General features: G+C 42.2%; 2 protein-coding genes across 2 annotated transcripts; both read left to right on the top strand.

Moving 5' to 3' along the window:
- Positions 1 to 14,408: 14,408 nt before the first annotated feature.
- On the top strand, positions 14,409 to 15,932 carry LOC132038485 (uncharacterized). Its single transcript, XM_059429147.1, has 2 exons — positions 14,409 to 15,296; positions 15,462 to 15,932. Exons 1-2 carry the CDS (start codon positions 14,409 to 14,411, stop codon positions 15,930 to 15,932), a joined length of 1,359 nt encoding a protein of 452 aa, XP_059285130.1.
- A 3,445-nt stretch (positions 15,933 to 19,377) lies between these two features.
- On the top strand, positions 19,378 to 20,931 carry LOC132038484 (uncharacterized). Its single transcript, XM_059429146.1, has one exon. The coding sequence runs from the start codon at positions 19,378 to 19,380 to the stop codon at positions 20,929 to 20,931; it is 1,554 nt and encodes a 517-aa protein (XP_059285129.1).
- The last annotated feature ends 304 nt before the right edge of the window (positions 20,932 to 21,235 follow it).

Raw genomic sequence — 21,235 nt, 5'->3', positions numbered from 1 at the left:
CGGTTCACCCCGAGTACTCCGCTCGGGTCCAAGGTCAATTTGAAAAAATCACTCTTGCATAAGCCTAAGGTAGAGCTAAGCCAAATCCAAATGAGAAGTAGACTGGGTGGTTTGGATATTTTAGACGTATCCAAACCCGATAAGGAGATTACCCCATGTCAAGTACGGTCCATGACCCGAAAAAACCCGTATATCATATTATGTGCTATTTGGAAACGTTTAAATGTGCCTATGAATGAAATCATTGCCTAGTGTAGGGGGGGGGGGAATTAACCTTGGGTTTTATTTTGTAGATGTCGATCAATTTGAGTTTTGATATGGTCCTGACTACACCTGAGTTGCTGTAGATTTGGTGGGGCCAAATGCCCCCGGAAGAGAAAAGGGAAATATCATGTCGTTTAGGAAATTTGACATCCATCATGACTATGACCGGCTGTAAGGAACTGATAGAAGTAATTACTAGATTCTGGGATAGGGACCGGATGGTTTTCAAATTTGGGGATGACATTGAAATGACACCGACAAATCGGAGAAGTTTAGGGATGTATTGACTAGCGTAGACTCGGGGTTGAAAAGAAGAAAGAAACCCGACCAAAATGCTTTGATCCTGGAAAAACCCACCTACTCCCAAATTTGTAGGATGCTTTCTTTAGACTATGCCAATTGGGCCCATGGTCCCACCATACCCTTTAGGGAGTTGTACAGAAGGTTTTGGCCCGGATGGATTTGTAGAATATCCCGGAGAATTTAAGACTTATGCCGACTGGACGGCCACCAAACCCTTAGCTTTCGCCATCTGCTTTTTGAAAACTATGGTCTTTCTTAAAGATTTGTCCTTAGCCATAGATACCCGATTCATTTCGGTCACCCATGCCATCTTCTACGGAATAACCCAAAAAGAATAAACCAAATACTTTGACATAACCCCGATCATATTAGCCGATTTATACCGAGCCACAGTCTCTGCCGTAATCATTACAAATACTTCCAAGGTTGTAATTTACTCCTACAATGGTAGATCCTCAAACATATGGTCAAGGTTAGGGGTGACCAACACATGAGTAAGTTGGCTGAAAGAGATAGATTTCGGGATTTTCGCCCGAACTTTAGAGAACAAAGTAGACAAAGTTGGACATTCACCTTCTCAAGATTGAAGGAAAAAAGCATTTAATGGATGGTCCATGACTTCGTATCCACTGAAGTTGTAGTTAAGGGAAGAAAGTGTCCATTTTTGCCACTTATGGGAATTTGAGAGATTCACCCTTATGCTTTTGCCCGGATTCTGAGACAATTTAGGAGAACCCAAGTCGTACCCCAGATTAGAGGCATGGGAGATTTAATCATCGACTATGACATTGTTAGACCATTAAGGGCTTTGGATTGTGTCCGAGAACGGAACGGTTGCATGATTTAGGGTCCCGATACCTTAGCTGAAGATAGGTTTCATCCGGGTTGTGTCATAGAATATGAGGATTGGTTGAGCCTCGACTTGCAAGGCACACTTCCTCCTAGGCCTATTCTCTATAGCCGTGTCCAAGACAAGGATTCGCAAGCCGAGATCCGAGCCCGTTTGATTCAAAGGAGAGCCAACGATAGGGATGCTAAGTATTTGGAGAAAAGTGAGCATGACAATGCCGTCATAGAAAGTCTGAGGCATGAGTTAGAGCTTACCAATGATTGTTTGGTTGAGCTAGACGACCGAACAAAAAAGATTTTAGATGACGTCGCTCCCCTGATCTTCACACAGAAAGGGTTTCTTATGGAGGCGACTTTGACGTCAGCCCATCTTCATATCCAGACTACCCTTTGGAAAGCAAAGAAAGCCAAGACTGATAGGGATCGGGCTTCATCATCCACTACTGGAGGACATTTCTGCTGATTTATTTTTATGCATTGTCTTTACTTTATCTTTTGTACCCCTGCGGGGAAGAATATTATTATTAATGATTATGGGGCAATGGTTTGATTCAAATGGCACATTTATGTTTCAAACGTTTAGTTATGCTTAAGAACGCGCGTAGTATAATCTTATGAACTGCTTTGTGTGACTTTATTTTCTTCCATATGTTTCATTTAAATACTCAATTGGCCTCGAGTACTGTCCACTGACCCAAAGGAAAACAATGAAAGAAAAATACCAGCACTAAGCCTAACGAGTTTCTCAGAACCTGAAGATGAACAATAAGACTGCACCTGAGCTTGAGGTCATGAGGAAGAATAGGTTTCGCTGCTACGAAAGATTCAAGATCTCGAAAAGCAGATCCGGATAGTAAAGACCATGATTAAGGAGGCGGACGAGTTATTGGATTCGGTGGAAAGTTCGCCTGAAAAACCTGTCGAAGCTCAAGGAGAAAATACCCTTGACAAGGGAAAAGGAATTCTTCTCCAGTACATCCCGATAATGGAAGAGTCCAAGGAAAAAGAAATGGAGTCGGACCCACAGAAGCCCACATGGCTATCAAAGGAGGCTGCCTCCGCTGCACCCTCAAGCATAAAAAGGGAAGAAACCTCTGTTGTACTGTTGAGCCCCAAAGGGGAAGGAGCTTCTCCTGAGTTATCAAGACCTAAGGAGGAGACCATAGAGCAAATGAAGTATGCTCGACCAGCTTCACCCGAATGGTGGGCTATTACGGTCAAAGCATTGGATTGTCCCTACCGAGTCTCGCATCAGTAGGTTACGAATGAGGAGATGATGATCAAGTTCCGAAGCAAAGGAATAGTTAGTGTTTGCTTCGACAAGTTGCCGCTTTGCCCTCCGGTCTTCGCACATAAGAGATGCCCTTATCACCAAGATCAGGCAGGGCATACCCTCAATGAATGCTTAGCCTTCAAAAGGAGACTCATCAGGTTGATAGATGAGAAAAGCATCACCAAGATGTGGGGCCACATTCACTATTGGTCCATGACAACATCATCCCAACTGAAGGGATTACCTAGAACACTCGTATTTGGCATTACGACTTCACATTATTCAGGGACTTTTATGCCAGCATCTTCTATAAATTGATCAGTATTGGGAAGATTAACCCTATCAGAACCAGAAGGGCCCAAACCAGAGGAGTTGGCCACCGCAAAATGTGTCTGTATCATTCTGGAGCTTTAGGGCATGACATAGAAGAATGCGATGCATTCAAGTTTGAGTTGGAAAATTTGGTCTACAAGGGCGCCCTTAAGTTGGTGCTCCCTTCTCAGTATTAGGATTTGGGAGCCTTAGGGGTAGGAAAGGTTGAACAAACAAACAACCTATATTAACCTCAAAAGAAAGGTCTCTTTTGGGTAGTTTTAGGGGGATCCCATTTTTTATATTTAACGCGGATTTGTTCCCCTCCCCCCCCCCCCCCCCAATTTTGTGTAAACGGAACTGTGTCGACCTGATGTCCCAAGGAGGGATACGCAGGAAGCCTCTATCAGGCCTGGTCGCAGGTAGGTTTAAGTTTATTTTTATGTAAACCGAACTACGAAAGGGTCTGACTTCCCGCGGAGGGATACGTAGGCAGTCTACGTAAGACTCGATCCCTATATATTAAATATTATATTCCCCTCACTCATACAAAGCCCAAGCACCCAAAACTCGGTACAAGAGATCAATTAAGCATTTAAATCAAACATATGACCATTTATGTGCTAAATAATTAAACCGCCGTTTATATGCGATATCTTGTTTTTCTTTCCATTATTTGATGGAACTAACATTGTTTGCCTTTAAGTTATTCTTTTTTCATAGAAAGAGAAGTTGATTTGTGTTCACACTGGCATACTTCAGAAGGTCTAAAGCTACAATAGTATCCTTATCCCTACAAGACAAAGGCAAAGAGAAAATGATTGGTACTTCGGAGAACGAAACTACCCGTACTACATCGCTCTCAGAGAATCGCCTCTGCCCGAATCATCACCTACTGAATATGTCATGAAAATGATGTTTGAAAAAATCACCCATATTTAAGGAGAATTAGTGCGAAATAAAGCTGCTAATGCTACCCGAGAGTCCCCTGTTGAAGAAAGAAGGCCTCCACCATTTTTTCTGTTACACCTCGAAAAATCTTCCGTTGATGCAGAGTGAATAGAATAACAAAGGGCGTGAAGTATACGATGTTTTTATAAGTAAGAAATAGCATTTGATGATCCTAATTGAGATTTCAAAGACATTCGAGGTAAGAGAAGAAAGTTTGCCAAGAAAGGCAAGGTATACGTTATGTATCGGAAAGGATTTACGAGTGACGAGTTAGTGATGACTTAATGATGTATTGAAGAAGAGTTATAACATCCCTTAGATTGTTAATGAGGTGTTAAACAAGTGCTAAGAAGGTTCCATAAGGATTGGAGATCAAACGAGTCGACGAGAACGAAATTCGGAAAGCTGGGCAATATACGGTCCAACATACGAACCGTATATAACATACTGGCCGTATGTTCTGCCCAGAATGGCAGCCCTCACTGGACCAAAGATACGGCCAGACATACGGTCCATATAAAAGATACGGACCGTATGTTGGTCCGTGAAACCGAGTCGGGACAGATTTTAAAATTGATATAAGGGACCTCAACCTCATTTATTTCATTTCATTTTCTCACTCCACTTCAAGAACTCTCTAGAAAGCTCTCCATCCTTCTTCCACAAGAACTCAAGAGAGTTTTATGATCAACTTCATCAAACCAAGGAAATCAAGTATAAGAAACTCATTGGAGTTCATCCAAGTCAAGAAATCCCATTAGAAGTGAACTAGGGTTTTGGCTCAAGTGAAGTATTTCCACTCAAGGCTTATTCCCACACTATCTAAGGTAAGTTTTATGATCATTCCATGTTCTTTAAGGTATTGATAGGTTGAAAGACTTGGGTTGTAGAAGGAGATAGGAAATGGGTCATGACTATGAGAATAGTGGCATTTTTTAGTAGTAGTTTGAAATGAGTCATGATTCTTGATATGTTGTGATTATAAGTATGTTATAAATGACATTAAGATCATGGGATAAGCATTATATTTGAGAAAACATATCAGAGTACTATGACCATGATTATGGATGAATGGAAGCGAAATTGTGAAATGTGGATAATGTAGGTGTATGAAGATTATTGCTTATGGTGTTGTGCATGTAATTATAGATGTTTGGGAGTTGATATATGGTATGAGGAAAGTTGTATAAACAAAGGAAATGCGGCCCAATTTTCTCTAGCTTTAATTGAGCATGTTCATGTAATTGATTAGCTAACGATAATACGAACTCTCTTGAAGGTAGAAACGTGAGCGTTGAAGGAGAACGATCAAGTGATAGAATAGCTAAACGAAAAGGTATGTGAGGCTAGTCTTTTCCTTCTAAGGCATGACTCCAATGGAATGAATTCTCCTATTTTTCCCATGACCTTCTTACATTCCGGCAATTATGAGTCTATGATTATAAAGAGCCCCCGAATGAGGTAGAGAAACGAGATATGTTATGAGCATGATAGTGATGATAATGAGTTAAGTCTAAAGATCCTCAAGCTAATGATTCTAACTACGATCCATTGATGTTGTTCATTGTATACACTCACCTTATATGCTAATTCCTTCAAGGTGAGGCGGAGAACTTTATGAATGCTCCATGATGGAATCGGGGGTTCACGACCTTATGTCACCCCGATAAAGTATAGTTATCTTTGTGTTTCTATGTATGCATTATGATGAGTACATGATGATGATATTACATCGCGCCTATTTGGCCGGGCAGACACCGCTAAGGCGGGCAGCGTATACACCATGTCTAGATGGCATGGGCAAACACCACTAGTGGGCGGCATGAGATGGTTTCCCCGGACGCGGGAGGCCTGGACGCAGGCTAATGATGATTACACCGTACCTATATAGTCAGGTTGCTTATACATATATATATATATATGCATACATGATATGATGATGATGTTTATGAAGTAAGTCAGCATGCATTATTTCTATTAAAAATTGACGACCCGATAGATTATTCTTCGTTTGATATCCCTTGTTTCATTGATGTATTGTTATTGTTTATGCCTTACATACTCGGTACAATATTTGTCGAGTTCCTTTGCTTTGACAACCTTTGTGTTCATGCCCACGGGTGAACAGGGAGGTGATCCAGATTCATAGGAGCTATCAGCAGACTTTGAGAGCACTCCATTGTTCCGGAGGTGCCATTGCTTATATTTTTGTATACATATATTTTGGGCACGGCGGGGTCCTGTCCCGTCCATATGTCTAGTACTCTAATAGATGCTCGTAGATACGTATGTGTGGGTAGTATGGTCTCACGATGTCCTTATGGTATGTATAATATTTTGATAGCCGAAGGGCTTATGTATATAAAGGTAAATATGTTTCAAAATGGAAATGGTTTTCCTATGATTATAAGCATGAGATTAATGAACGATCGCAGAAAGAGTATGATGAGTAACAGAATGAGTGGTGCTCGGTGGTTAGCCCCGGGTACCCTTCATGGCCCTTAGTCGGGTCGTGAAAAAAGTGGTATCAGAGCAGTTCAGTCCTAGGAAGTGTCTACGAGCCGTGTCTAGTAGAGTCTTGTTTATGGTGTGTTGCGCGCCACACTAATAAACAGGAGGCTACTGGGCATTTAGGAAAAATGACCATTCCTCTTCTTATGAAATCGTGTGATAGAGCCATGTTATAAGATTTTCTCCTCCCTAATAGTGTGTTATGATTTCAGAGATGCCGGTAAAGAGAAAAGCTACAGCCGCCCAGAAGGGCAAGACTACGATAGAAAGACGGGTAGAAAGGGAACAGCCAATGAATGTAGAAGAGGGTGAATCACATAATGAGGCTCCATCTAACACCTCTCCTACCCCGCCTAATTTAGAAGAACAAGAGGGAGCTTCGACTCCGAAGCTCACTATGCCTCCAGTTCCTCCCAGGTTACTTCGGGTCAACAAGTGACGAGGCTATTCATCTATTGACGCGAGTTAGTTTCCGCCCGAGCACGGCGGGGTACGGTTCAAGTGACATGGCGGTTAGTACTAGAGCCCGTGATTTCATGAGTTTGAATCCTCGAGTTTTTGGGTCAAAGCCGGATGAAGACCCGCAAAGTTTTATTGATGAAATGTTGAGAACATTGAAGATTATTCATGCCTTCGAAACTGAATCTATGGAGTTGGCATCTTATAGACTCCTGGATGTGGTAGTTTTATGGTATAATAATTGGATATCATCAAGAAAAGAGAATGCGCCTTCTCCAGTTTGGCAAGAATTTGTAGATGCCTTCATCCGCCACTATTTGCCACCCGAGGCCCGTCGAGCTGGAGCGGATAGATTCTTAAATTTGAAATAAGGACATATGAGTGCCCGAGAGTATAGCCTTCCATTTAATTCATTGGCTAGATATGCTCCGACTATGGTGGCCGACATGGGAGATAGAGTGCACAGATTTGTGAGTGGCTTAGGGCCACATTTATTTAAAGATTGTTTAACGGCTTAATTACAAAATGGGATGGATATTTCCCATATTCAGGACCATACCCAGAACTTAGAAGGGCAACAACACCCACAAAGGGGCGAGCGTGATATTGATAGAGGGCAAAGCAAGAGGGCCTGATCTATGGGTGCAGGTAGCGACTATAGAGGGGGATCGAGGCAGTCATATCCTAGACACTCAGGCCAGTCGGCAACTAGTGCACCACCACGATTTGTAGGTAGGATATTTAACCGCTCCATTCATTCAGGGCAGGGTCAGAGCTCGAGAGCTTCAGGTTCCCAGTTTGGGGGTGATTATAGCTAGAGGAGACCACCAGTGCCGCGATGTAGACAGTGCGGTAGATTACATTCTGGCCAGTGTCACTGAGGTTCAGATGCTTGCTATGCCTGTGGCCAGGTTGGGCTCATGATGCGAGATTGCCCGTCGATGAGTGGTAGAGTTGGAGTTCAGCGGCTGGTTCTTCTTCTGTGCGCCCGATAGGGCAGACTCCCCAGATTCCAGCAGGTTGAGGTAGAGGCAGAGGGGAAGCGTCTACTTCAAGAGCCACTCAGCCCCGTATCTATGTTTTAGCCGGACGACCTGATCTTGAGTCCTCCCTAGATGTGGTTACAGGTATATTATCCGTATTTTCCCATGACGTATATGCATTGATAGATTCGGGTTCTACCTTATCTTATATTACTCCGCATGTTGCTGGTCGTATTGGGGTGAAACCCGAGCCAATTAAACCTTTTGAGGTATCTACTCCGGTTGGTGATCCCGTGATAGCTAGACAAGTATATAAAAATTATGTAATTGTGATATGTGACCGCAAGACTAAAGTTGATTTAGTTGAGCTGGAAATGCTAGATTTTGATGTGATTATGGGTATGGATTGATTGGCCTCATGTTATGCTAATGTTGATTGCCGAATGAAAGTAGTTCGATTTCAATTTCCGGGAGAGCCCGTGCTTGAATGGAAGGGTAATACAGCATCTCCAAGGGGTAGGTTTATTTCCTACCTTAAGGCAAGAAAGATGATAGCCAAGGGCTATATTTATCACTTAGTCCGAGTTCATGACACCAAAGCAAAGCCACCAACTTTCCTATCCGTCCCGGTAGTGAATGAATTTTCGGATATTTTTCCAAATGAACTTCCAGGACTTCCTCCGGAAAGAGAGATTGACTCTGCCATTGATGTGTTGCCAGACACCCAGCCTATTTCTATTCCTCCTTATCGAATGGCCCCTGCAGAATTGAAAGAGCTAAAGGTACAATTGAAGGATTTACTTGAAAAAGGGTTCTTTAGGCCTAGTTCATCACCTTAGGGAGCACCAGTCTATTTGTGAGGAAGAAAGATGGCTCTTTAAGGATGTGTATCGATTATAGGCAGTTGAATAAGGTGACGATAAAGAATAAATATCCTCTCCCGAGAATCGATGATTTGTTTGATCAATTACAGGGTGCCAAGTGGTTCTCCAAAATAGACCTGAGGTTAGGTTATTATCAAGTGAGAGTTAAAGAAGAAGATATCCCCAAAACAGTCTTCCGAACGAGATATGGCCATTATGAATTCCGGGTGATGTCATTTGGGTTAACTAATGCCCCGGTAGTATTCATGAATTTGATGAATAATGTATTCAGGCCTCTCTTAGATCTGTTCATGATCGTGTTCATTAATGATATTCTGGTATATTCTCGGACAGAATCAGAGTATGCAGACCATTTGTGTATTGTTCTTGGAATTCTTCGAACTCGAGAATTGTATGCAAAATTTTCAAAGGGCGAGTTTTGGCTGAATTCTGTGACATTTTTGGGTCATGTTATTACAGATGATGGCATTCGAGTGGATACTCAGAAAATTGAAGCTCTGAAAACTTGGCCAAGGCCTACAACGCCCACGGAAGTCCGTAGTTTTTACCGGGATTGGCGAGTTACTATAGAAGATTCGTGGAAGGGTTTTCCTCTCTCTATTTCGGCCCCATTGATGAAGCTAACCCAGAAGTCAGTTAAATTTCAGTGGAATGATGCTTGTGAACGCAGCTTCTAAGAGTTGAAGGACGAAGTTAACTTGACCCCCGGACTTGACACTCCCGGAAGGGACGGATGGTTATCTTTTGTATATTGTGATGCTTCGGCATTAGGTTAGGATGTGTATTGATGCGGTATGCGGTAAGGTCATTGCTTATGCTTGAGGCAGTGCGGAAACATGAAAAGAACTGCCCGACTCATGATCTTGAATTAGCTGCAGTTATTCATGCATTAAAGATGTGGAGACATTACTTGTATGGTGTTCACGTTGATATTTACACAGATCACAAGAGTCTTCAATATATTTTCAAGCAGAAGGAGTTAAATCTACGGCGAGCGGTGGTTAGAGCTGCGAAAGATTATGATGTGAGTATTTTATACCACCCCGAGAAGGAAAATGTAGTAGCTGATGCGCTTAGCCGCAGATCAATGGGTAGCCTATGTGAAGCTCCTCCGGAGAAGAAGGAGTTAAGTCGTGAACTCCACCAGCTAGCTAATCTTGGAGTTCGTTTAATTGACTCAGGTAGTGCGAGAATTGGTATTAATAATCCAATTGTCTCATCCCTAGATATGGAGGTAAAAGAGTGTCAATATGAAAATCCTCAGTTGAGCCACTATAGAGACACATTTCATGAAAAAGAGAAGTCTCCATTTGAAGCTTCTATAGATGGAATTATTAGATATCTAGGCAGGCTATGTGTTCCGAAAGTTACAGAATTACGTCGTCGAATTTTAAAAGAAGCTCATTATTCTCGGTATTATATTTATCCAGGTGCAACAAAGATGTATCATGATCTCAAGTTAATGTATTGGTGGGATGGAATGAAGAAAGACATAGCAGAATTTGTAGCTCAATGTCCAAACTGTCAACAAGTGAAAATTGAACATCAAAAGCAGGAGGGTTATTGCAAGCAATGGAAATCCCTACTTGGAAATAGAAAGTGATCAACATGGATTTTATTGTGGGGTTACCTCATTCCCGAAGTAAATATGATTCTGTATGGGTGATCGTGGACAGACTCACGAAAGCAACTCATTTTCTTCCAGTCAGAACCACGTACTCAGCAGAAGATTATGCAAGGTTATATCTTAAGGAGGTAGTGCGACTCCATGGTATTCCGGTGTCCATTATTACTGACAGAGGAGCACAATTTACATCTAAATTCTGGAAATCTTTCCAAGAAGGTTTGGGTACTCAAGTAAAGCTTAGCACGGCATTTCATCCGCAAACTGATGGGCAAGCCGAACGAACCATTCAGACCTTGGAGGATATGCTAAGAGCATGTGTTCTAGATTTCGGTGGTAGTTGGGATGACCACTTACCCCTTATTGAGTTTGCATACAACAACAACTACCATTCCAGTATTCAAATGGCTCCGTATGAAGCTTTATATGGAAAGAAGTGTAGATCCCCAATTGGGTGGTTTGAAGTAGGAGAAGTACAGCTAATAGGCCCTGAGTTGATTCAACAAGCAGTAGAAAAGGTCAAGGTCATCCGAGATCGGTTGTTGACAGCCCAAAGTCGCCAGAAATCTTATGCAAACAATCATCGACGAGACTTAGAATTTCAAGTTGATGACTGGGTATTCGTGAAGGTGTCACCAATGAAAGGAGTAATGAGATTTGTTAAAAAAGGAAAGTTGAGTCCTTGATATATTGGACCTTATAATATTGTCTACAAGGTGGGACAAGTAGCCTATGAATTGGACTTACCCTCAGATATTGAATCAGTCCATCCGATTTTTCATGTCTCGATATAAAGTAAGTGTGTTGGAGATCCTACGAGGATTGTTCCGATAGATGATGTTCTAGTGACGAAGGTTGTCTTATGAAGAAGTACCCGTTGCCATACTAGATAGGCAAGTACGGAGACTTACAAATAAAGAAGTAGCCTCAGTTAAGGTCTTATGGAGAAATAACAACCGAGCAGAAATGACTTGGGAAGCGGAAGAGAATATAAAATCCAAGTACCCGCACTTATTTCAACTCCCGGAAGAGATCCACGATGAAACATCAAGATTATGAGGTATGTATGTTCTCTTTTTATGCATATGGGTTGTATATGGCCAAACTTTATTGTTATTGTGTTGTGGCCTTGTGAGGCATTGTTATTATGGGCTATTGTGATAGGATGGTAGTGCCATATTACAAGGAAAACTCTGGCAAAATTTTCGTAGAATTCCTGAGAACTTAACATTCGAGGACGAATGTTCTAAAAGGGGGGAAGAATGTTACACCTCGGAAAATCTTCCGCTGATGCATAGTGAACAGAATAACGAAAGGCGTGAAGTATACGATGTTTAGATAAGTAAGAAATAGCATTTGATGATCCTAATTGAGATTTCAAAGACATTCGAGGTAAGAGAAGAAAGTTTGCCAAGAAAGGCAAGGTATATGTTATGTATCGGAAAGGATTTACGAGTGTCGAGTTAGTGATGAATTAATGATGTCTTGGAGAAGAGTTATAACGTCCCTTAGATTGTTAATGTGGTGTTAACCATGTGTTAAGAAGGTTCCATAATGATTAGAGATCAAACGAGTCGACAAGAACGAAATTCGGAAAGCTGGGCAATATACGGTCCAACATCGTACCGTATAAAACATACTAGCCATATGTTAGGCTGTATGTTCGGCCCATAATGGCAGCCCTCACTGGACCAAAGATACGGCCAGACATACGGTCCATATAAAAGATACGGACCGTATGTTGGTCCGTGAAATCGAGTCGGGACAGATTTTAAAATTGATATAAGGGACCTCAACCTCATTTATTGCATTTCATTTTCTCACTCCACTTCAAGAACTCTCTAGAAAGCTCTCCATCCTTCTTCCACAAGAACTCAAGAGAGTTTTATGATCAACTTCATCAAACCAAGGAAATCAAGTGTAAGAAACTCATTAGAGTTCATCCAAGTCAAGAAATCCTATTGGAAGTGAACTAGGGTTTTGGCTCAAGTGAAGTATTTTCACTCAAGGCTTATTCCCACACTATCTAAGGTAAGTTTTATGATCATTCCATGTTGTTTAAGGTATTGAGAGGTTGAAAGACTTGGGTTGTAGAAGGAGATAGGAAATGGGTCATGAATATGAGAATAGTGGCATTTTTGAGTAGTAGTTTGAAATGAGTCATGATTCTTGATATGTTGTGATTATAAGTATGTTATAAATGACATTAAGAACATGGGATAAGCATTATATGTGAGAAAACATATTAGTGTACTATGACCATGATTATGGATGAATGGAAGTGAAATTGTGAAATGTGGATAATGTAGGTGTATGAAGATTATTGCTTATGGTGTTGTGAATGTAATTATAGATGTTTGGGAGTTGATATATGGTATGAGTAAAGTTGTATAAACAAAGGAAATTCTGCCCAATTTTCTCTAGCTGTAATTGAACATGTTCATGTAATTGATTAGCTAACGATAATACGAACTCTCTTGAAGGTAGAAACGTGAGCGTTGAAGGAGAACGATCAAGTGATAGAATAGCTAAACGAAAAGGTATGTAAGGCTAGTCCTTTCCTTCTACGGCATGACTCCAATGGCATGAATTCTCCTATTTTTCCCATGACCTTCTTACATTCCGGGAATTATGATTCTATGATTATAAAGAGCTTCACATGAGGTAGAGAAACGAGATATGTTATGAGCATGATAGTGATGATAATGAGTTAAGTCTAAAGATCCTCAAGCTAATGATTCTAACTACGATCCATCGATGTTGTTCATTGTATACACTCACCTTATATGCTAATTCCTTCAAGGTGAGGCAAAATGCTTAGGAATGCTCCATAATGGAATCGGGGGTTCACAACCTTATGTCACCCCGATAAAGTATAGTTATCTTTAAGTTTCTATGCATGCATTATGATGAGTACATGGTGATGATATTACACCACGCCTATATGGTCGGGCAGATACCGCTAAGGCGGGCAGCGTATACACCATGTCTGGATGGCATGGGCAAACACCACTAGTAGGCGGCATGAGATGGTTGCCCCGGACGCGGAAGGCCTGGATGCAGGCTAATGATGATCACACAGTACCTATATGGCCGAGCAGCTTATACATATATATATATGCATACATGATATGATGATGATGTTTATGAAGTAAGTCAGCATGCATTATTTCTATTAAAAATTGACAGCCAGTTACAGATTGTTCTTCATTTGATATCCCCCTGTTTCATTGATGTATTGTTATTGTTAATGCCTTACATGCTCAGTACAATATTCGTACTGACGTCCTTTTCTTTGGACGCTGTGTTCATGCCCACGGAGTAGACGGAAGGTGATCTAGATTCATAGGAGCTATCAGCAGACTTTAAGAGCACTCCATTATTCCGGAGGTACCATTGCTTATTGTTTTGTGTAGATATATTTTGGGCACGGTGGGGTCCTGTCCCGTCCATATGTCTAGTACTCTAATAGAGGCTCGTAGATACGAATGTGTGGGTAGTATGGTCTCACGATGTCCTTATGGTATGTATATTATTTTGATAGCCGAAGGGCTTATGTATATAAAGGTAAATATGTTTCAAAATGGAAATGGTTTTTCTATGATCATAAGCATAAGATTAATGAACGATCGCAGAATGAGTATGATGAGTAACAGAATGAGTGGTGCTCGGTGGTTAGCCCCGGGTACCCGTCATGGCCCCTAGTCAGGTTGTGATATTTTCCATCTCTGAATTCACCTTTACCAGATCACTTCCCCACTAGGTTTGTTATGATCACCATGCCATTTACCCTGATTGATGGACACATTGGTGCCTCAGGTCACATCCTACCACCACTTAACACCAACTAAATTTCCGGGACCGCCCACTCTATCCCCTCTTACCCAACACCATAAAATACCCATCCTAGCATCACCATACAACCAAATATCACCCCACTATCAACTGATAAAAGCACCCCTATTACCCGAGTTCGCCCTGTTGTTCCTTTCCACATGCCTGTCACACCAGGTACCTTCTTGCCCGATCAAGAAATTGACCATTGTGAGGAGATGGAAAAAGCATGGAAAGCTGAAAAGGAAAAACAAGAAGAAAGGCTTGAGTGGAAGATGACCGCAAGGTTGGAACGATCTATGAGGACTACCCTCACTGGCACAGGTCTAAGCTATGACGATTTGTGCATGCATCCCAATTTGGATTTACCCGAAGGCTTTAAAGTACCCCGCTTCGAATTGTTTAACGGAACGGGCAATCCCAAAGCACATCTGCGGGCCGACTGTGACCAATTGGTCGGGGTCCGGGACAATCAAGCACTCATCATGAGGTTGTTCGGCCGGAGTTTGACAAGAGAAGCCTCGAAATGGTTCACGGCGCAATATATACGTCGTTGGGTCACATGGGAAGACATAGCTGCTGCCTTCATGGAAAGATTCCGCTTTTACATGGAGACGGTTCCAGATAGATATTATTTGGAGAAAGTGAAACAGAAATCCATCGAGAATTTTCGTGAATACGCAAGCAGGTGGAGAACGGAGGCTGCCCGAGTACAACCTCCTATGGATGAAGAAGAACTTGTGTCGGTCTTTATCTGTTCACAAGAAACATACTTCTATGATAGAATGCTTGAAATGGCAGGGAGACCTTTCTCTGAATTGGTCAAAATGGGCGAGGCCATAGAAGACGGTCTCAAAATTGGCCGAATCATAAGCATGACTGGAAAACCCACTAGGTCAGGCTCTACCGGGTTCGCACGTAAGAAGAAAGAAGACGTGGCTAGCATATCCTACACCCCTAAGCCCAAAAGAAGGGAAGATTTCTCGATGGAGGCATATGCTTCACCTCCTCCAAATACCTACGTACCTAACCCTTATAACACAGTGCCTGTATATTACGTGTAACCGACCTTCCAATCACCACCCCAAAACTACCAAGCTCCACCAAATGCCTTCCAATCACCTCCCCCAAATTACCAAGATCCACAGCTAAATTATCAAACTCCCCCACTTATCTACTGTGCCCCATAAAATAACCAACCCAATACCTACCAGAATCAACTACCACCAAATGCTTATAATGCGCCACTCCCCAATTTTGAGAAAAAACCCCCTCGGGTATTCACTCCACTGACGGAATCTCAGACTGATTTGTTCAAAAGGTTAAGTGCGGCTGGGATGATTCAAGTGCTCCCGCCAAAGGCCGTCGATCCAAAGAACCGATTTTATCGAGCTGACCAAACACGTGCCTATCACTCAAATGGCATAGGGCACAATACTAAGAATTGCATTAATCTCAAGTACAAGATACAGGATCTGATTGACCGAAAAGAAATTGTGCTCCAAACGGCCTCTCCAAATGTGAACACCAATCCTTTACCAAACCATGGCAATAACGTGATTCACATGATTGAAAGAGAAGAAGATTGGGTCATAAGAAGGCCCACAATCCGCGATTATGGCAAAAAACTAGAGGGCACGGTGGCGTCATTATCCTTACAAGAACCTCGCAATTCAAGGTATTAATCCCTGCGCCGGTGACAGCACATGTTGCTCAAGTAGCTCCAGCGCCACCTTTCAAAGAGTTTGTAGTCTAAGTTGTCGCCGCACATGGTATCACAAGATCAGAAAAATGTTATACTACTGAAGACCTGACCCAAGGAGTACCCCGAAGGGAGGGAAATCAGAAAAAGACTATCACTGAAGGTGAAGCTGAAGATTTTTGGTGCCAAATGCAGCCAAAAGAATACTCCCTTATTGAGCATTTAAAGAAAACGCTGGCCCAAATATCGGTGCTGAACGCCGGCCCAAATATCGGTGTTGACATTGGTGCAAAATTCACCCCAACACCGAATGGCTTTAATGAAGGTGTTGGAGAAAGCTCATGTCCCAGCTGGAACAAACAGTGAAAACCTGACCGAAATGGTCGCTCATGTTATGGGAGAACATCAAATTGCCTTCACAGAGAAAGAGTTGACCAATGAAGGCATAAATCACAATAAAGTGTTGCACATCACTATCATGTGTCGCAACAAAGTGGTAACCTAGGTGTTAATTGACAATGGGGTAGGACTCAACATTTGCCCCGAATCTACCCTGACTCAGTTAGGGTATGACCTGGGAAAGGTTCGTCAAAGCCACACTAACATAAGAGCATTTGACGGAGGGCGTTGTGATGCCACTGGAGTAGTTGATTTAGATATTCAAATAGGACCAGCCGAGTTCACCACGGAATTCCAAGTCATGGAAGTACCCGCTAATTATAATTTACTTCTGGGAAGACCATGGATCCATATGGCAGGGGCAGGAGAAGAAGTGGTGATCCACGGAGAAGCCAATATGCATAATTATCCAGACAATTCTGCACCTGTCATTGAAGCCGCACCCAAAGGAACGAATTTCCATGTCGTGGAGTTAGTGGGAGTAGCTCACAAGATAGACTCTATGGAAACTCCCATGCCAGCGGTTTATAAAATGATTGCTTCTACCATGATTCTGAACGGGTTTGAACCCGTAAAAGGTTTAGGGAAGAATCTGCAGGGCATCACTGAGCCCATTCCTATCCTACAAGATAAGTTTCGCTTTAGGCTTGGGTACATCCCAATAGAGGAAGAGATGGCTACTAGGAAGAAGCAAGAGGTTGCGGATCTCTGCAAACCCATTCCAAATCTGTACCAGTCATTTCCCCACAGAATGCCTATGCCTGAGGATGATGACATTGAAAAAGGGATAAGGATGATATTCCAAGAGGAAAATTGCTCCGTTATTCTGGAAGAATGTGTTGAAGCACCCAGCATCGAGAGAGCGAAACCGGATGAGCCGAACCGGACCTTATATCCTTCAGAAAGATGAATTTATTTTTGAAAATGGGGAGAATCGGTTGAGGCCCGATTACTTACCCTCTTTGTCACTTACATACCTCGTAATGTTTTCAAAAACGAAAAAGGCTTGACCTAAGCCAGGACCACAGTTTGTATTTCTAAATATTTTTAATTAATGAAAGTCTCGGTTTATCAAAACTGTTTTATTTGTTACATGCATATTTTATACTAACATATTTCACCTTTAATTTCTTTTCAGTAATAAAAATAATAAAGCAACCTTAAATGTCATGACATACCGCGAAACGAATAAGTCGAGCAGCATAGAGGAAAAAGAATATGAGGAATATGATGAGACCACAATGCTACCCGAGGGTCTCACAGAGGAAGTATAACAATTGGAGGATGATCAGAAGCTGAATTTGGATGAAACAGAGGCCATAAATCTAGGTGATGAAGAGGTTGTCAAGGAAACAAGGATAAGCGCACACCTAGATATCCCTCTCAAAGAAGAATTGATAAGTTTGCTAAGTGAGTATGTGGATATCTTCGCATAGTCATACGCCGACATGCTAGGGCTAAGTACCAGCATAATGTCTCACAAAGAAGCCCATCAATGAGGGTTTTGCTCCAGTAAAACAGAAAACCCGACAGTTCAAACCAGATCTCAATATCCAAATCAAAGATGAGGTGGAGAAACAGATTGAGTCTGGAGTGGTGGAAGTGACATCGTATACCACATGGCTAGCCAGTATAGTCTCGGTGCCCAACAAAGATGGCAAGATAAGAATCAGCATGGATTACCGAGATCTTAACAAGGCTAGCCCAAAGGATAATTTTTCACTCCCGAACATCCATATACTCATAGATAATTGTGCCAAGCACGAGCTACAATCGTTTGTGGATTGTTTCGCCGGCTACCACCAGATCTTAATGGATAGAGAGGATGCGGAGAAAACATCCTTCATCACCCCATGGGGAGTGTATCATTAAAGGGTAATGCCCTTTGGCCTCAAGAATGCCGGCGCAACATACATGAGAGCGATAACTACCATTTTCCACCACGATCCATAGAGAGAGATTGAACTATATATGTGGACGATGTCATTATGAAGTTAAGGGAGAGTGCGGAGCATACCACACACTTGAGGAAATTCTTCGACAGACTCCGAAAGTTTAATTTGAAATTGAACCCGACCAAATGTGCCTCGGAAAGCTCGGAAAGGTTGCGGGGTTCATAGTCAGCGAAGAGGCATAGAGTTAGACCCAATGAAGATCAAAGCAATCCAAGAGTTGCCTCATCCCCACACTAAGAAAGAAGTCATGAGCTTCCTAGGAAGGTTAAATTACATTGGGCGGTTCATAGCTCAATCCACCATCATTGTGGAGCCCGTCCTCAAGCTTTTGAAAAAGGACACTCCTACAAAATGGACAGAGGAATGCCAAGAGGCATTCGACACTATCAAGAGATACTTGTCCAACCCACTAGTCCTGGTACCACCAAGACATGAGAACCCTTTATTGCTATATTTGTCAGTTGCTAAAAAGGCCTTTGGGTGTGTATTAGGACAACACGATAAAAAAAGGAAAAAGGAGCGTGCCATCTATTATCTGAACAAAAAGTTCACGGCCTACGAGGCCAGATATACGCTAGTGGAAAAAACTTGTTGTGCTCTAACTTGGGTGGCTCAGAAATTGAGGCATTATTTATCTTCATATAGCACCCACTTCATATCCAAGATGGATCCATTGAGGTACATATTCCGTCAGCCCATACCCATCGAGAAATTAGCCAAATGGCAGATGTTGTTGAGTGAGTTCGACATTGTATACATAGCCTAGAAAGCCGTCTAAGGACAGGCCTTGGCTGACCTACTAGCCGCAAGCCTAGTGGATAAAGAGCTTGAACCACTTCATACCCATTTCCCAGATGAAGGGGTGTTGGCTATAGAAGAAGGAGTAGCAGAATCCTATACTGGCTGGAAGTTGTTCTTTGACGGAGTAGTGAATTACAAAGGTTCTGGAATCGGAGTGGTCTTGATATCAGAAAATGGGCAGTACTATCCATGGCCGCTGAGCTCAAATTCTGCTGTACCAACAACATGGCTGAATACGAAGCCTGCATACTAGGCCTCAGAATACCGTTAGATATGGACATCAATGAATTATTGGTCATTGGAGATTCCGAATTGTTGATTCATCAAGTACAAGGCGAATGGGCCACTAAGAATGAAAAGATCTTACCATATGTGAACCTGGCACAGAGATTGTGCAAGAAGTTCAGAAAGATTGAGTTTCGACATACGCCAAGGGCTCAGAATGAATTTGCTGATGCACTGGCCACAATAGCATCAATGATCCAGCATCCTGAAAGCAGTCACATCGACCCGCTAAGGATAAGTATGAAAGAAGAACATGCCCATTCTTGCTATGTGGAAGTTGAACCAGATGGCAAACCATGGTACAGCGACATCAAAATGTATCTGGAAGGACGAGAATACCCCAAAGGCATTACAAATGGACAAAAGAAGACCATCCAAAGAATGGTGAAAGGTTTCTTCCTAAACAAAGAAGTGCTATATAAACAGATGCCAGATTTTGGTCTGCTTAGATGTGTAGACGCCGGCGAAGCCACCAAACTGCTAGAAGAAGTACATGTGGGAACATGTGGACCCCATATGAATGGATTCATCCTCACAAAGAAGATTCTACGAGCAGGGCACTATTGGATGATTATGGAGAGTGACTGCTACAAATATGTGCAAAGGTTCCATCAGTGCCTGATCCACGGTGATTTGATCAAGGTCCCTCAAAGTGAGCTTAATGTTGTGAGCTCACCATGGCCTTTCGTTGCTTGGGAATGCATATTATTGGACCTATTGAGCCGGCAGCTTCAAATGGCGACCGGTTCATTGGTCGCCATTGACTATTTCGCCAAGTGGGTGGAAGCAATATCTCACAAATCAGTAACAAAGAAGGTGGTGGCGGACTTTGTGCAAAACCACATCATATGCAGATTCGGTGTGCTCGAGTCCATCATAACAGACAACGGGGCAAATCTGAATAGCCACCTGATGAAGGATATCTATGAGAAATTTAAGATCACCCATCGAAACTCGACAGCTTACCGGCCGCAAATGAATGGAGCCGTAGAAGCAGCCAACAAGAATATCAAGAGGATATTGAGGAAAATGACTAATAAACATAAGGGTTGGAACGAGCAGTTTCCTTATGCTCTACTGGGATACCGTACTACAACCAGAACCTCAACAGGAGCAACTCCATACTTGCTGGTCTATGGAACTAAAGCAGTCATACCCGCTGAAGTTGAGATACCTTCCCTGAGAATCATTCAGGAAGTAGAATTAGACGATGCTGAATGGGTTCGAGCTCGATATAAGCAATTAGCATTAATTGATGAGAAAAGGATGGTTGTTGTATGTCACGGTCAATTGTACCAGCAAAGAATGGCAAGAGCTTTCAACAAACGAGTCAGAACCAGATTTTTTCAGATCGGGCAACTGGTGCTCAAAAGGATTTTTCCACATCAAGAGGAATATAAAGGGAAGTTTGCTCCCAACTGGCAAGGTCCTTATGTGGTCCACAAAGTACTCTCCGGAGGAGCAGTAGTACTGGCGAAAATGGATGGTCAAGAGTGGCCGAAACCGATCAACTCAGATGCAATCAAGCGCTACTATGCATAAAGAAAGAGCTTCTCAGTTTGTAATAGTACTATTTACTTGTAATTGTTATTCCATTTGCTTGTATCAATTATTTCCCTTTGCTTGTAATCATTTTGTAATAGATAGGATAAACAAAACATCTTTTGTAATATGAACTACGCAATGACCTGATTTCCCCATCGTTGGATACATAGGCAGTCCATTTGGGACCCCGTCGCTTTATTAGTAAAACCCAAAAGTCCATTATTTTTATTTCTAAACTACGTTTGACCTGAATTCCTGCTGCGACAGGATACGTAGGCGCTCTTTGAGCTTGGTCGCATCA

This window comes from Lycium ferocissimum, chromosome 11 (assembly GCF_029784015.1).
Source record: "Lycium ferocissimum isolate CSIRO_LF1 chromosome 11, AGI_CSIRO_Lferr_CH_V1, whole genome shotgun sequence".
NCBI lineage: Eukaryota > Viridiplantae > Streptophyta > Magnoliopsida > Solanales > Solanaceae > Lycium > Lycium ferocissimum.
The sequence above is the reverse complement of the archived record's forward strand: the minus strand, read 5'-3'. Positions and strand labels throughout refer to the sequence as shown.

What these genes read in the sequence shown, in the direction of transcription:
- LOC132038485 (XM_059429147.1), top strand. Translation starts at nt 14,409, where the DNA reads ATGCCTGTCACACCAGGTACCTTCTTGCCCGATCAAGAAATTGACCAT. An exon ending in ACCCTTATAACACAGTGCCT is followed by an intron (nt 15,297 to 15,461) that starts GTATATTACGTG and finishes AATACCTACCAG; the next exon opens with AATCAACTACCACCAAATGC.
- LOC132038484 (XM_059429146.1), top strand. Translation starts at nt 19,378, where the DNA reads ATGGACATCAATGAATTATTGGTCATTGGAGATTCCGAATTGTTGATT.